Source organism: Ceratotherium simum, chromosome 6, assembly GCF_057802395.1.
Source record: "Ceratotherium simum simum isolate JZ-2026a chromosome 6, ASM5780239v1, whole genome shotgun sequence".
NCBI lineage: Eukaryota > Metazoa > Chordata > Mammalia > Perissodactyla > Rhinocerotidae > Ceratotherium > Ceratotherium simum.
This window is the reverse complement of record NC_141905.1, coordinates 28,277,079-28,292,673: the sequence shown is the minus strand read 5'-3', so window position 1 is coordinate 28,292,673 and position 15,595 is coordinate 28,277,079. Positions and strand designations below refer to the sequence as shown.

General features: G+C 38.0%; 1 protein-coding gene across 1 annotated transcript in view; it reads right to left on the bottom strand.

Annotated features, from left to right (window-relative positions):
• ANXA7 (annexin A7) overlaps positions 1–15,595 on the bottom strand; it is a 31,398-nt gene that overhangs the window by 14,796 nt on the left and 1,007 nt on the right. Inside the window, exons 2-7 of the mRNA XM_087432038.1 lie at positions 9,874–9,928; positions 7,631–7,835; positions 6,934–7,029; positions 6,012–6,076; positions 1,385–1,487; positions 1,074–1,168 (exon numbers count right to left, since the gene is read on the bottom strand). Coding sequence (XP_087288164.1) covers positions 1,074–1,168; positions 1,385–1,487; positions 6,012–6,076; positions 6,934–7,029; positions 7,631–7,835; positions 9,874–9,927 — 618 coding nt within the window. The 5' untranslated portion in view covers position 9,928. The remainder of the gene's footprint in view (positions 1–1,073; positions 1,169–1,384; positions 1,488–6,011; positions 6,077–6,933; positions 7,030–7,630; positions 7,836–9,873; positions 9,929–15,595) is intronic.

Genomic DNA, 15,595 nt, shown 5'->3' with positions numbered 1-15,595 from the left:
ATGGGCCAGCCCCGTGGCTTAGCGGTTAAGTGCACGCGCTCTGCTACTGGTGGCCCAGGTTCAGATCCCGGGTGCGCACCGATGCACCGCTTCTCCGGCCATGCTGAGTCCAAGTCCCACATACAGCAACTAGAAGGATGTGCAACTATGACATACAACTATCTACTGGGGCTTTGGGGGAAAAAATAAAAAAAATAAAAACGGCAAACCAATGCTCCCCAGTTTTTCCCTTTATGTCTGAAAAGTGATGACACTTTTTAGCCACAGAATCTTGCTGGATTTAGTCACTGATTATCCATTCAACAAACACTAAGTGGCTATTGTTATTCTTCCTGTACTTGGTGCTATAAATACAAAGATGAATGTGACATGGTTTGCCTGAGGGGAGCTCACAGGTTTGGGGGGCAGGCAGTAAGATTAGTTATAGCAGAGGTTTTACAAAGTGCTAGGGGACCACGGTGGAACTAGCAGCTAAATTCTGCCCAGAGCAATGAGAGAAATTTCACAGAGTAGCTGATTTAAGCCAAATCCCAAGAAGTTGTTCTCTATCCAGAAAAAGAGGAAAAAGCATTCTAGGCCAAGAGAACAACAAAAACCAAGCACAGAAGTATAAAAGATCATGGTGTGTGGAGGGAATGGCAACAAGTTCCATACAATCATAACAGAGGATATGTTCAGAGGGAGGGACGAAGACAAAGATGATGCCAAGGACCAAGAATAAGCAAGTGGCTATATAATAAGTCCTTGAATCTCACTGTAAGGAGAAGATTGAGAACCAAGCTATTGATCATGATTGTGGTCATAATCTATTTTCTATTGAACATCTGTCACATACCAGACATAGTATAAGGTATGACTATGAGATCAAGGACTACTCTAGAATTAGAAAGGCTTTTAAGAGAAATAAACAGTGAATACTGGGGGACTCTCCTGGGGTCTCTGAAGTCTAGTTGTCTCTACTTTGTACCACCAGTACTAATAAAAAGATAGTACCCAACCCTACATGAATGCAGGGACTACAGGCCATTGTTCACACTCACTCTAGAAAAGAAAAAACAAAACAAAAAACATACCTTGCCATACATGGTCTTAAAAGCTGCTTTAATTTTTTGCCTTTGATCATTGGAACGGTTGGCTACAACGTCCACAATTGCCTGCTCGTCTGTCCCTGAAAGAACCATACATGTTTAAGTAAGGATGAAGTCTGTGCTGCGTGCTCCTTGAGGACCTCTTAGATGCTTATAAGGTGCCTGGTGCCAGATTAAATTGAGATATATGCATACAGGTTCTCACATAAACTTGGTTTATGATATAAAGCTTATTTTTATTTTAGACTCAATCACTTGAACTTATCATAAATAAGACAGAAATCTGCTTCCCTTACCAAAACCCTTCATTGCTTTACGAAGAACTTCTGCATCTCTCATGGCATCGAAGTTGGCAGCCGGTCGGATTGTTCCTTGAGTTCCCTGAGTCATTGCAGCAGGCTGAGAACAAGAGGCATAATAAAATCCAAGTCAGTTATTGTGGTAATCATTTCACAATATATACATATATCAAATCATCATGTGGAACACCTAAAACTAATACAACGTTATATGTCAATTATATCCCAATAAAACTGGAGAAAAAAAGAAATAATATGAAAAAGATGTTCAACTTCTTTAATAAAAGAAATATTAATTTTAAAAAATCCAAGTCAGGATTCCCTGCTGACAAGAAGACACCTTAAGACTTCTCCAGTCATCCTCTTAGGCAAGGAAGCCAGTGTTTGGGTTTTAGGACAAGGATATGAGCATTTTATTATCAGGGTTCATTCTGGAACAGGCAGAAAAGACCTATCTCCCTCCTGCCAACAGACAACCAGACACCAAAGTTTCAGGAAACAAAATGGTCAAGCTTGTGAAATTAGTCACCATCTTCCTATGCCTTCATTTCCTTCTTGGTAGAATAGGAGGGAAAAAAGAGATTGATCCCTGGATAGCGTGAGATGAGTGGCAGTGTTTAATTTAAAGAATATAATAACGGCTTTAGTGAAGCAGAAAATGAGTTGCCCGATGAGGTTTTGAACAAGCAATATAATTTTAGCAATATCTCTTCATATCCTCTATGGGCCCTGATTATTAAACATAATAAAACATTTTAAAATAAGAAAAGCACATGGGCCAGCCCCGTGGCTTAGCAGTTGGGTGCGCGTGCTCCGCTGCTGGCGGCCCGGGTTCGGATCCTGGGCGCGCACCGATGCACTGTTTCTCCGGCCATGCTGAGGCCGCGTCCCACATACAGCAACTAGAAGGATGTGCAACTATGATGTACAACTATCTACTGGGGCTTTGGGGGAAAAAAATAATTAAAAAAAAAAAAAAAAAGAAAAGCACAAAATGAAAGTGGTGATTAGAGATTCCAGGAGGTACAATATTCATTGATTTTATAAGAAAATAAACCAGAAAGCAAAACAAGGGACTGTATTTTTTTTTTTTAATTTTATTTATTTATTTTCCCCCCAAAGCCCCGGTAGATAGTTGTACGTCATAGTAGCACATCCTTCTAGTTGCTGTATGTGGGACGCGGCCTCAGCATGGCCGGAGAAGCCGTGCGTTGGTGCGCGCCCGGGATCCGAACCCGGGCCGCCAGCAGCGGAGCGCCGCACTTAACCGCTAAGCCACGGGGCCGGCCCGGGACTGTATTTTTAAAATACAAATCTATGAGGAAATAAAAAAATCACCACGTGACAAATACCACAGTAATAATCGTTTCAGGCAAGAATCATCAACAAATGCTAAAATTAGTGGGTAAAAGTATGATGAGAACCAAGATATTTACACAGTTTGTAACATTACAGCAGAAAACCTGGCAGAAACCATCTTAAATAAGTGATCAAAATCTATCACTAGAAATGGAATAAGTCACAGTAAGTGCCTCCTGATATGACGCACTGGGGACACAACACTAATTCTGTGGTATTCCTGCCAAAATGGCATAACCTGAAGTTAATCATGAGGAAATATCAGACAAACTCAAATTAAGGAATATTATACAAAATCACTGGTGGTACTCTTCAAAAGTGTCAAAGTCATGAATGACAAAGACTGAAGAATTGTTTCATATTGAAGGAAACTTAAGAGACATGACAATAAATGCAACCGTTTCATCCTGGATTTGATCCTGAACCAGAAAAGGGCATTACTGGGACAACTGGTGAAATCTGAATAAGGTCTATAGGTTGGTTAATATTCTTATATCAATGTTATTTCCTGATTTTGATCATTGTATTGTGTTTATGTAAGAAGTTAACATTTGGAGAATCTGAGTAAAGAGTATACAGGAATTCTATGTACAATTTTTGCAACTTTTTTGTAAGTCTAAAACTATTTCAAAATTAAAAGTTAAAATTTAAAAATACAAAGCTATGAAACAATTCAATAGTTTTCTTAAAATATTCAAATCAGGGCTTAAGAAGGATGGGATAAAGGGAGATGATACCTCACCACATTTTTTAAAAATTTAATTTTAATAACGTATTTTATTTAACCCAGCATCTCTAAAATATTTAACATTTAAACATGTAATCAACATCATTTCAAAATATTAAATGATTCAACTGCTTTTCAGGAACTGAAACTGTACTTAGAGTTACACCTACTGAATACAGCAATATGCCAGCACCTGTGGGGGCAAAGGAAATTGGGAGAAGGGGACCAGACCATCTTTCAGCAAACATTTTTATGGTCAATAACTCCTCCCACTCATCTATACTCTAATGCCAACATTTTCTTCTACCAATAAGTCATAACAACTATCCTTCACTAGTTCCTAAGCTAGGAATGTAAGCAGAGAACTAGCAAGAAATACTTGTATAGTGGTTTTAAGGAAAAAACTAAAATTATCCTACTTGTAGCAAATATTCAAGTCTAAATTTTTTTTCCATGTATTGCCTTTACATGAGCCTTGATGTATTAAGAAACTAAGAAAGTTTCCTTTGATGTAATCACTGTCACTTAAATCCTAAGTAGGCCAGAAACCTTTGTTTACAATACACTGAACTACATAGTAAGAGAAACTAACCCTCATCATGTACTGTTTGATGATTCTCATTTTCTGTCATCCTTTTCTTTCTAAGGAAAAAAAACCTATTCCACTTTTCATGTGTTGGGAAAAATGGTTTTGTTTTACTCTTTGAGGAAAGTCTACGTTTGAAGAGAAGCTTCATCAGGAATACTATCATCCTCCAGGTATTCAAAGAAATCAGGGTCCATGTTCTTGAGGTCAAAACTCTACTAGGGGAGATTTCTCAGCACGGCAAAGCTCACACTATCTGCCACCAAAAGTTCTACCCTTTGACACCCATTTGATTCCAACTTTCCTGCTGAACAACTGCCAGAGAATTAGAATTGGGTCAATCAGGAGAAGTTACCTGGCCCAACCGCCCAACCAAGACAGAAATTTTCTTTACATCATCCTTGACACACGCACAACCAATCTCTACCAGAAGATTCTCAGTGACAAGGATCTCACCCCTCACAAGGCAGCCTATTCCACTTCCACCTAAAACCCCTTCCAAAATCTACCACTCTGTTAACTTCCACTTACTGGTCTTAGTTCTATCTTAAGATGGTAATTGTTACACAAAATAAGTTGTATGTGTTATACTTTTAGTGTTTTATGTTTAAAAATATTTTATATTCAGTCATAAAATGATGCCTCTAAAATTATACGCATGTTTAAACGAAAATCAAAATTCTCATAACAAATGATTAAAATAGCTACAGATCTATAATTAACAATCAACTTCAACAATAAAAAAAAGGATTGAAAGCAATTTACTATGTGCTTTGGAGGAATATCATTTACTGTATCCAAAAGCAGCACTGTGTAACAGAGAGACCATTGGCCTGAGAGTCAGAAGAGCTAGGATCTAGTCTCAGCTTTGTCTTTCACTAGTTGTCTGACTCTAGACAATTTTCTTAATCTCTCTGGAGCTCAAATTCCTCAAATCAGGGCAGTAAGCCAAAAAATGGCTAAGGTGTTTCTCTTCTAATACTGTAATCCCTCTCCCACCCCAGCCTAAAAAAAGCTTGAAAATGCTAGATTTTTATGAAGAGACAGTATGGAAATAAATGAGAAAATCAAGATAAAGGTGAGCATGAAAGTATACTGCTTATGTTCCTAGTAATTTGCATAGAAAATAAAAGAATTAACAAGGCAATTAAAAAATAAAACAATATTAAAATAAGGAGCTATACAGAGATGGGGCAAAGATTTGATATATGGGAGATTTTTCTGGGGCCATTGAGAAATTAATTTGACAGAAATTAATTGGCTACCATGTTTAAAGCTGTGCCAAGCACTACAGGGACATAAACATAAAACAGATACAGTTGAGCCCTCAAGGAAATGGTGAGAGAAATCACACAAGAAAATTACATGAGAAATCAGAAACAAATGAAGGTACATACAGGAGACCTAGTGATTAGTGAACATTAGAAAACCTTACTCACTTCACTGCTATAATCCAAAGAAACAGGAGAGAAAACAGGATAGGAAGGAAAGGATTCTGTATTGATCTGAAAGAAGAGTAGAAAGTTATAAAGGTAAAAATGGAAAACAAAACCACACTTCATAAAACACTGCCAGAAATACCAATCACCCAGTCACCCAAATTCATAGTTAAAACTGACAGCGAGGGAAGAGGAAAAGAACCAAAATCAATGCCAAGAGCCCTCGTGAATCTCTCTGAGTTATGACTATCATCACCTGTCAGAAGGGTCAGAAGGACCCTTCTGGTCCCTTGACCAGATGGCTTGTCTGATCAAAGCCATCAGGATACTACCTAACGCAGATGGACCAAAAAGAGCATGGAGTCTATCAGAAGCAAAGATTAAAGTCTTAAGCGACTGTTATAGACCACCTCCTCTGCTTCACAGAAACCTCTAATATCAGCAAAGGAGTAGTGCCCTTCTTCGGCATTATCCAGTTACCCAGACTAAATTTAAAAGGTAGGAGAAAAATACCTGACTAGGGTAAAGAGGTTGTCCTCCAGGATACTGAGAAGGTATCTGTCCTCCAGGAAAGCCACCTACATGTTAAAAAAATACAGCAAACAGGTCTTATATGATTTAATTTTTCAAAACAGCATTGATTATTATGAATATGGAAACATATGAGAACATTCACACTATATTATCACTAGGATAATTTTTTGATATTATAATTTACTGGATCTAAAACCAACTTTGGTCATAAGAATCTTTTAAAATATTCCACGTCCTACATAACTTCCTAACAAATAATACCTTTTTTCATTTTTTTTTTTTTTTGTGAGGAAGACCAGCCCTGAGCTAACATCCGATGCCAATCCTCCTCTTTTTTGCTGAGGAAGACTGGCCCTGGGCTAATATCCGTGCCCATCTTCCTCCACTTTATATGGGACGCTGCCACAGCATGGCTTAACAAGCAGTGTATCGGTGCGTGCCCGGGATTTGAACCAGCGAACCCCAGGCCACCGCAGCGGAGTACATGCACTTAACCGCTTGGGCCACCGGGCCGGCCCCAGCCTTTTTTTCATTTAAACACTTGAACGAGATTAAATTCTGATTCCATCTGGAAAGCATGTCAGGACAACGTTCTGGGAGTTGTTTTATTTGTGGTATAGAAATGAGCAGAGAAGCTCCTGAAGGTTTTGCTTTTTGGCTTTGGGACAGATATTTTCTTTTATAACTGAAAAAGTGGGTCCTTATTTCTATCTTACTGATTAAACTTTTCCATACAATTAATATATTTCATGAAACTATACATGTATTTAAAATTATTTATAGAAGTACTTAGTATAAACGTTTACTGAAGACTATCCCAAACATGAACTAAGTTGTCTTAATGGCAATTGAAAAATTCAAAATATCATGCTATGCTTTTCTCTGGACAGCTGGTACCTACCAGGTAGTGGGACCTGTGCTGGGCCACCACCATACGACTGTGCAGGTGGCTGTGGATAGCCAGAAAAGCCTGCTCCATCTGGTGGGGCTCCAAACCCTTGGCCGGGAGGAAGCAGAGAAAAGAATAAATAAACCATAGTGACATTCTCATGACTGAAGAGAAAACTTTAGAAAATTATCTACTATTAACAGTGTAAAAAATATGCTATTAATGCTATAACAGCAGTCCCTTTTGGTCTAAATTCAACTTCTCACCAATTCCTTCCCCATTAAAAAAGAAATTAAAAAATTTTTACTTCATTCATCTGCCTTACTAGCTTACAATACAAAAGTGCTAATTTTTTTTACCTTTGGACAAAGCTGTCCTAAAGGTCACAATCATGCTAATTGAAATGTCTTACTCAGTTCTTTAGATTACAAATAATCAAGCAAACTTTTATATATTGGTCCTTTATTACCGTAAGATTTATTCCAATTCCTTTCAAAACAGAATTTTTGAGACTGCTCCCAGCTTTCATGCCCCCTGAGAACCTTTATCCCTCTATCTTGCAGCTAGGTCCTTACTATCTAAGGGAGAAAGTAGGCTAAGAGCAACTCTGACCTCACACAAAACAAGCAGAAATGAAGAGGATAAAGGTGAGAAGGAAAAAGTGCTATAGCAATTTCAAATCACCACAACTCCATGACCCATAACTCACCTCCAGGATAGGATGGAGCTCCCCCTGGCTGTGGAGCACCAGGATAGCCTCCAGGGGCTGGATAACCTCCAGGGGCAGGGTAGCCTCCAGCTCCTGGGTAGCCACCACTTGGCACTGGTGGGTAGGCCCCTCCTCCCATTGGAGGAAAGCCACTAGGATAAGGATACTGACCCGGAGTGGGAAAAGATGACTCCTGACCCGCAGGCTGAAAAACCAGAAAAATTTTCAAATGAATATGATCATAGAGAAATATGACCCATCTAAAAAAAAGGAACAAACAGAGATAACTGTTAAGGTCTAGCTTGTTCTTTTACATATTAAAAGTCCCACTAGAAGTCTTGGTATCTTACAGTAGTTCACAAGTATACAGTACTACTTTGTCAGGACACATGTTCTCAGAACTCAGTTAAATTTAATTCTACCTGTGTCAGGCAAGTGGGGTCTGTTTCTCTACTTGGGAGTAAGAACCAGGCTCTTTCTAAACTTCAAGTCTTCAGGAACAACTAACAAAGCTCATTAGTTCCTTCATTTTCCTAGCACCTGGAAATATGAGAAAGATCCACTTCTCTACCTTAAAGAGAGGAATTCATGGCTCTCTTGCAACACACCTGGATCTGTTACATAATAGAAAAAAAAAATGGTGACCTGAGTCACACTTGGGGTGTGACATTTTGGACCTCAGTTCAGAACAGACAATGTCTAAATGTGGCAGAGATTGTTATGTGTTCACCAAACTTTCTCCCCTGGCCACAAAGCTGGACTACATTTCCCAGACCGCCCTGCAGTTATAGGACCATATGACTGAATACTGGTGAATGAATGTGGACAGAAATAATGTAAACCACTTCCAGCCTGGCCCTTAAAAACCTCCTGCCCAATCCTCTACCCTCTCTCTTCCTCCACCTGCGAGCCAGAAGCAGAGGATCCAGTGGAGGACTCCAAGGCGCAAGAGGATGGTAGAGCCAGTACATGGAGGGACCTGGAACCTGAAAGACTACATGGAACAAACCTCCTCGCCACCCACCCGCCCACTCCAACCACCCCACAACCACCACCACTGACTTCCAGGAGACTGAAGTAAGGGAAAAAAAATGACTTTTTATTGTGTTAAGTCATTGGGATGTTGGGGCTGTGTTTCAGCAATTAGCCTACACTAACTGAAATGGTTGCCAGAGTCCAGTTTAGTACATAGGGACCTGCAAACACATTCATAACTCTCATCTCGCCTATGATAAATTCAGGAGAGCTATATATTCACTTTACATAAGGATACACACATTACCATTAATCTGTATAGGCCCCTCTTTCTATTCTCCCAGAGTTAGAAAGAAACCCTACATACTTATGAATATAAAATTGAAATGTGTAATTCTCACTTATGCCTCAGCTGTAAGTTTAGTCCTCAGAGTAGTCCTCAGATAGACATCGACAAGGCAGAACTTGGTAGCACATTTATAAAATGTACTCCAAATACTAAAAGTCTCAGAGCTACAAATCCAGGACCCTCTAATCTACTGCAACTTGTTATCTCTGAGTCAAGCCTTTCTGAATTATTTTAAACTTTCTAACACAAAGGTTAAAAAACAGTGACTCATGAGATGCATTTAGCTTACATACATGTTTTACTTGCTCATACAGCATTTAACATTTTAAAAAATTAATTTCCCAATTTAAAAAATTGAGGCAGGGCCAGCCCGGTGGCGCAAGCGGTTAAGTGCACACGCTCCGCTGCGGCGGCCCGGGGTTCGCTGGTTCGGATCCCGGGCGCGCACCGACGCACTGCTTGGTAAGCCATGCTGTGGCGGCGTCCCATATAAAGTGGAGGAAGATGGGCACAGATGTTAGCCCAAGGCCGTCTTCCTCAGCAAAAAAAGAGGAGGATTGGCGGATGTTAGCACAGGGCTGATCTCCTCACAAAAAAAAAAAATTGAGGCAATATCACATAAAATCCAGAGCTCTGGCTTTACTTGAAGAAATGGAATATTTAGCAACATTGGGTCAGCCTCCTGGCATGTCCACATCAGGGTACAGCTGAGTAGCTGCTGGCTTTCCGTAGGTGAGGCACATGCCCTCTAGTTCCCCACAACACCTGCCTTCGCACACTTATTCTACTCAGGATCTCTGGGCATTTGAGTTTATGATGCCTGCTGTAGTGCATCTGTAAGATCTGTTACGGGCTAGTTCTATACAACACCTGTTCCAAGGATATGAGCTATTTTAGTATTATAAGTGGCAATACTTACAGGATATCCAGGGAAAGGTGGGTAGCCTGTAGGGGGATAGCCTGGGTATGACATTCTGTAAAAACAATAAAAAATGTCCTCTGTAATTTCTTTTAAAGGTTAAGGCCTCTGAAGATATAGATTGTCATAGAGTTTTATACAAAACACACCTTCTTTCAAAAGAGTCTGACAGGCATTCAAATGTAGATATTACGGGTATAAGCAAAGCTTATAAAATGTTTCTTCATTTCACCATTCATACCAACGTAGTCAGTATAGCATAGTAAATGTTCCAACTTCATTCTCCTCATACCACACAATTTCTGTCATATCTGAATACTACTGGTACTATTATTCACAGAATATTTTTCCTTAAGCCAATTAATTTTTTACTTAAATCTATTTCAAAAGTTTGCTTTATGTCACTTCCATAAGTGGAAAACTTGCAATAGTTTCTTGCCACAAAAAGAAGCTAACATTAAAATGAATATATAAATATTAAAATAAATGAATTCCAGGTGCCATAGAAATCCCCTTACATGGTGATATAACCATATCATGTGTAACAACGATATAATGGTTGAGTTAACAATCTGTAGTCACACATACCCGGATTAAACACTGGCTTTCTTTCTTTTTATAAACTTTTGATTATGGAGAATTTCCAACTTATTCAAAAGAAAAGTAATAGTATAAGAAACTCCATGGACTCATCACCCAGCTTCAGTAATTACCAATTCATGGCCAATCTTGTTTTTTCAATACTGTCACTCACTCCCCACTAACCACTTCATTGGTTATTTTGAAGGAAATTCTATCATTTTAACCTATATATACTTCAGTATCTATCACTGAAAACATAACATTCTTTTTTTATTAACTGTGCTGTTTTAAAAATATAACCATAATATCAATGTGTCAGTGTTAAAATTTCCAATTGTCTTTTAAATATTTTTGTTTTTTATTTAAACTTATTTAATTTATTACAGAAAATTTCAAACACTTAAAAGTAGAGAGAACAGTATTAGTTTGAACTACATGGCATTACTGAAATTCAACTGTTTTTAACATACAAAAAAATTTCTTGTGGTTCAACTTAGTATAATCAATATCTATATAACCTTCATGTTCAGTTTCAAAAATTATCAAGTCATGGTTAATCCTATTTCCTTTATACCCCAACCACTACCCTTCCTAGATCATCTTAAAGCAAATCCCCAGACATCATATCCTTTTACTCATAAGAACTTCAATATAGAATCTGTAAAAAGACAAGGACTCTTTTAAACCATAGCCATTTACCAATATTGTACATTAAAAATTTAACGATTTCCTAGTATCATCAAATATCCAGTCAGTGTTCAAATTTTCCCAACTGTCTCAAAATATTTTTTGTAGTTTGGTTGTTCAAATCAGTATACAAATAAGGTCCATATATTCCAATCAACTGATGTATCTCTTAAGGCTCTTTTAGTCTATGAGCTCCGCCTCTCTAATTTTTTTCCTTACAGTGTATTTGTTGAAGAAACCAGGCAGTTTGTCCTGAAATCTCCTATCTAGATTTTGCAGACTGAATGTCTATAATATTCTTTAACAGTTATTTCCTATAAATTAGTAGTCAGATCTAGAAGCTTGGTCAGATTCAGGTTAATTTTTCTCGCAGGAATACTCAACAGGTGTTTTGTGTACTTCCATCAGGAAACACATAATGATCGGCTGATGATCAATGCCTAGATCTAATTCTATCATTCTTCATTTATTATCTGGAATACTTCTTGAGAAATTTCCTCGTAACAATATGGTTTTCCTTAAGTACAGTATATATAGAAAAGACATGATTGGTTTTTTCCTCTTCATTTACCAGTTTTCAAAATGAGTTGGTTCCATAGCATACAAAATGATTAATGAATTCTTTTTTTTAATCAATATGAATTCAAGGATGTAGATATATTCAATATATTTCAATCCATTGCAGTTATTATTCTTATTAATGCTCAATTTCTCCCATCTTTGGCCAAGAGGAAGCTCTTTATATTGCCTAACGAATTGTTTTGACATAATCTCAGACATCTTGGATAATTCCCTGCCATTCTATATGACAAGAAATTCCAGGCTTATCCTGTACTTTTCTTGCCCCAGACCTGGAATCAGTCTACTCTCCAAGGAGCCTTGTTCACTTCTATTGGGAAATGATGAATGTTTAAAAATTACAACTTGGGTACTAGGGGTGCTCATTGCTACTAGTTGATCATTGTTTCTAGGGCTTTTCAGTGTGGAATACAGCTAGTAATACTTTGTTTTTTTTTTAGAAAACATTTATATTGATACTTCCAATTCAAGATTAGGATTACAGGGTTTTTTATTTAACTGATTTCATTTTACATTTATGTATATTTTCCCTCACAGTGAAATTTTTAGTTCCTAATGACATTAACACAACTACCTGCTTTATTCTACTGTATTTATGAGTTTCAGAATAATAATACTGTAGTAGGCTAAATAATGGCCTCCCAATGCATATCCAAATCCTAATCTCTGGAACCTGTGAATATTACCTTATCTTGCAAAAATACTGTGATTAAGTTAAGGATCTTGAGCTGGGGAGAGTATCCTATCCAGGTAGGCCCTAAATACAATCATGTGTATCCTTACAAAAGGGAGGCAGAGGAGGATTTAGTAAAGAGGAGAAGGCAATGTGGCCATGGAAGCAAATATAGAGAATGCTGGCAGCCACCAGAAACTGGAAGAGGCAAGGGACAGCTTCTCCCCTAGAGCCTCCTGGGAGAGTGCAACCCTGGCAACACCTTGATTTTAGCCTAGTGATAGTGATTTTGGACTTATGGCCTCCAGAACTCTGGAAGAATAAATCTCTCTTGTTTTAAGCCTTCAAGTTTGTGATAACTGGTTACAGCAGCCACAAGAAATTAACACAAATACCCATATTTTTACTAACAACATGATTAAGATTACTACAAAACAATTAAGGTTTTTTGCAATTTTTTTTTGGGTCCCTGGGTGTCTTAGTTCATATGGGCTGCTATAACAAAATACTATGGCGGTCGCTTATAAACAACAAGTTCACTGCTCACAGTTCTGGAGGCTGGAAAGTCCAATATCAGGTACCAGCATGCTCGAATTCTCTGGTGAGGGCCCTCTTCCTGGTTCATGGCTGGTGCCTTCTCCTTGTGTCCTCAGATGGCAGAAGGGGAAGGAATCCCTCTGGAGCCTCTTTTATAAGGCACTAATCCCATTCTACTCCAGTACAGTAAGTAACCCCGTATTTTTCTCTTCTTCCTTTGAAATGCCTTTCCTATTCTTCCTGTCATTTCAATTCCCATGGCCATATCCCTTAGATCAGGTTTTCATCACTTGATGTCTATTTTACTAAAGTTACTTCTCCATTAATATCCTTGCTTATACTCTCACACTTTCAATTCTCCTGGACACCATCACTAGATGAACTTTCCTAACGCTGCTCTTTCAGCATATTACTCTTTAGGTCAAAACTCCTCAGTGTGACTACTGCTGGAATATCAAATGAAAATTCATCAGCCTGACATTCAGGTCTCCTTAGTACTGGCTCCAATTTACCTACTCAATTTATCTCTTTATCAACACCTAACTCCCATGCAAAATCTCTACCACTTTGAAGCATTCCCAACATGCCTTTGCTTAAGCCACCGTTATCATTAACTGACTTGGCCTTCAAGCCTGGGCTCACGTACCTCTCCTGACTTATCCAGTTCAAATCTTCTCTCTCCCTCCTTTCAACAATGTACTAGATAAAACAGTACTTCTTAAACTTCAATGTGTATGTGAATCACCTGGGGATCTTGTTAAAATGCAGACTCTGATTCAGTAGTTCTGAGATAGAGCCTGAGATTCTGCATTTCTAACTAAGCTTACAGGTGATGCTGATGCTGCTGGTCTGTGAATCATATTTTAGTATCAGAATATTTTGGCATTTCTGGATCTACCACCTAATTTGCTAAATTTTTCAATAAATGTTTTGGCTCTTCTCCCCAGTACAGCTATAAATGATTTGTATTTCTTTTATAGCAAGACCCCAAACAAATCCAATTCAACATTTATTAAGGCTATCCTAGGTACTGATAGAAAGATGTGGGAAAAAGTATCCTGCCTTTTGAGTACACAGCATAGGAAAATGAGAATGAATGGGCATATATTGAGTCATAGTTATAAGCTGATAATAAAATAATAAGAAAACTGATCCAGTCAGTTCTAAAATAATCATTTGGGATCCAAAGGCCTGGATGTAAAAACAGAAACAGGCTATACCATTTTTTGCTTTCTTCTTCTCTAACCAGGTTGGTATAAGGAGTAAAGGAGGGCCAAGAGCATCTAAGAACAGTCAGATGGACCAATGACAAAAGAGGTCAGGGTCAAAAGAAAGGGACAAAAATCTGAAAATAATTTATGAGAGAAATTGAGAATAATTTTAAAGGCAACAAGTAATTACAGTACTAAAGACTCCATGAGCAATTTAAATGTCTAAATCTCAGGAACTGCTCCAGTGACAAAGTCCTATATCTACATTCTTTAGCTACTATATTAAATCTTACCTTTAAGGGCCTAGAGAAATTATGTCAACAAGAGTTTCAAAACAGAAAGAAAATGAAGTAAACACTATCCGTATATTAGAAAACAAAACAATTTTAAGAAACTGAATTTGGGTACTTTTTTTTTTTAATTTTTTGTTTATTGCAATAACATTGGTTTATGGGTACATTTTGAAGAATGTAATTATATAAAGGACTAGAATGCAATTCCATTTTCAGGGATGTACCTTATAGAAATACTTGCACAAATGCAAAATCATGTATGTACACAGCTATTCATTACAGCACTATGTGTAATAGAAAAAGGTTAAAAACAATCTAAAATGCCATCAGTAAGGGACAGGTGAAACAGATTACGGACAGCCATACAATGAAGTGTTATGCAGCTATTAAAGATGAGCAGCTCTTTTTTTTACTTATATGTGAAACCATCTCTAAGTCATATTAAGTGGGAAAAAAGCAAGGTGAAAAACTGTATACATAATTTGCAACCCTATGTGTAAAAAATACATTTATTTGCTTGTATATGTAGAGAATATCCCTGAAAGTATACTCAAGGAAGTAGGAAACAGTGGCTGCCTCCAGGGAGGAGAGCTGGGGCATAACAAGGAGACTCACTTTTCAATGGACCTTTAGCCCTTCTGGAATTGTGCATGTATCATCTATTCAAAAGGGAGATTTAAAATGTTTTTGTAAAAAGCTAAACAAACCTCAGAGTGACTCAACAAATTACTCAACTTTGCCCAAGAATAATACACTATACCAGTGAACCAGAGCTTTGATTTTCTTTTTAACATTGTCCATCAGCAACTACTTTTAAAAGGCTTAAAAAAGCATCCTTGGTTTTCCAAACCATCTCCACCCAGTGAGTCAGCTACTAAAAGGGTGAGCCTCACTATGGGAGTATCAAGGTGGCATGAAGCCCAGTAACACAAGAGGCAGCTGTTACAAATTTATGAAACAAATAGGAAACAGGAAGGGTGAATGAAGATGGCCAACAACAGATACTACAATTTTCCAAAACCTGTCTCTTGGTTAGGAAGGACCATTTAAATCAGCCAGCAAGGGCCCTTGGATAAAGAACTAGAGGCACAGCTGGCCTCCACATGGACAGGGAAGGCAGCCACCACCGTGAGGGCTGAAAAGCGGCTTAAGTTTGCAGT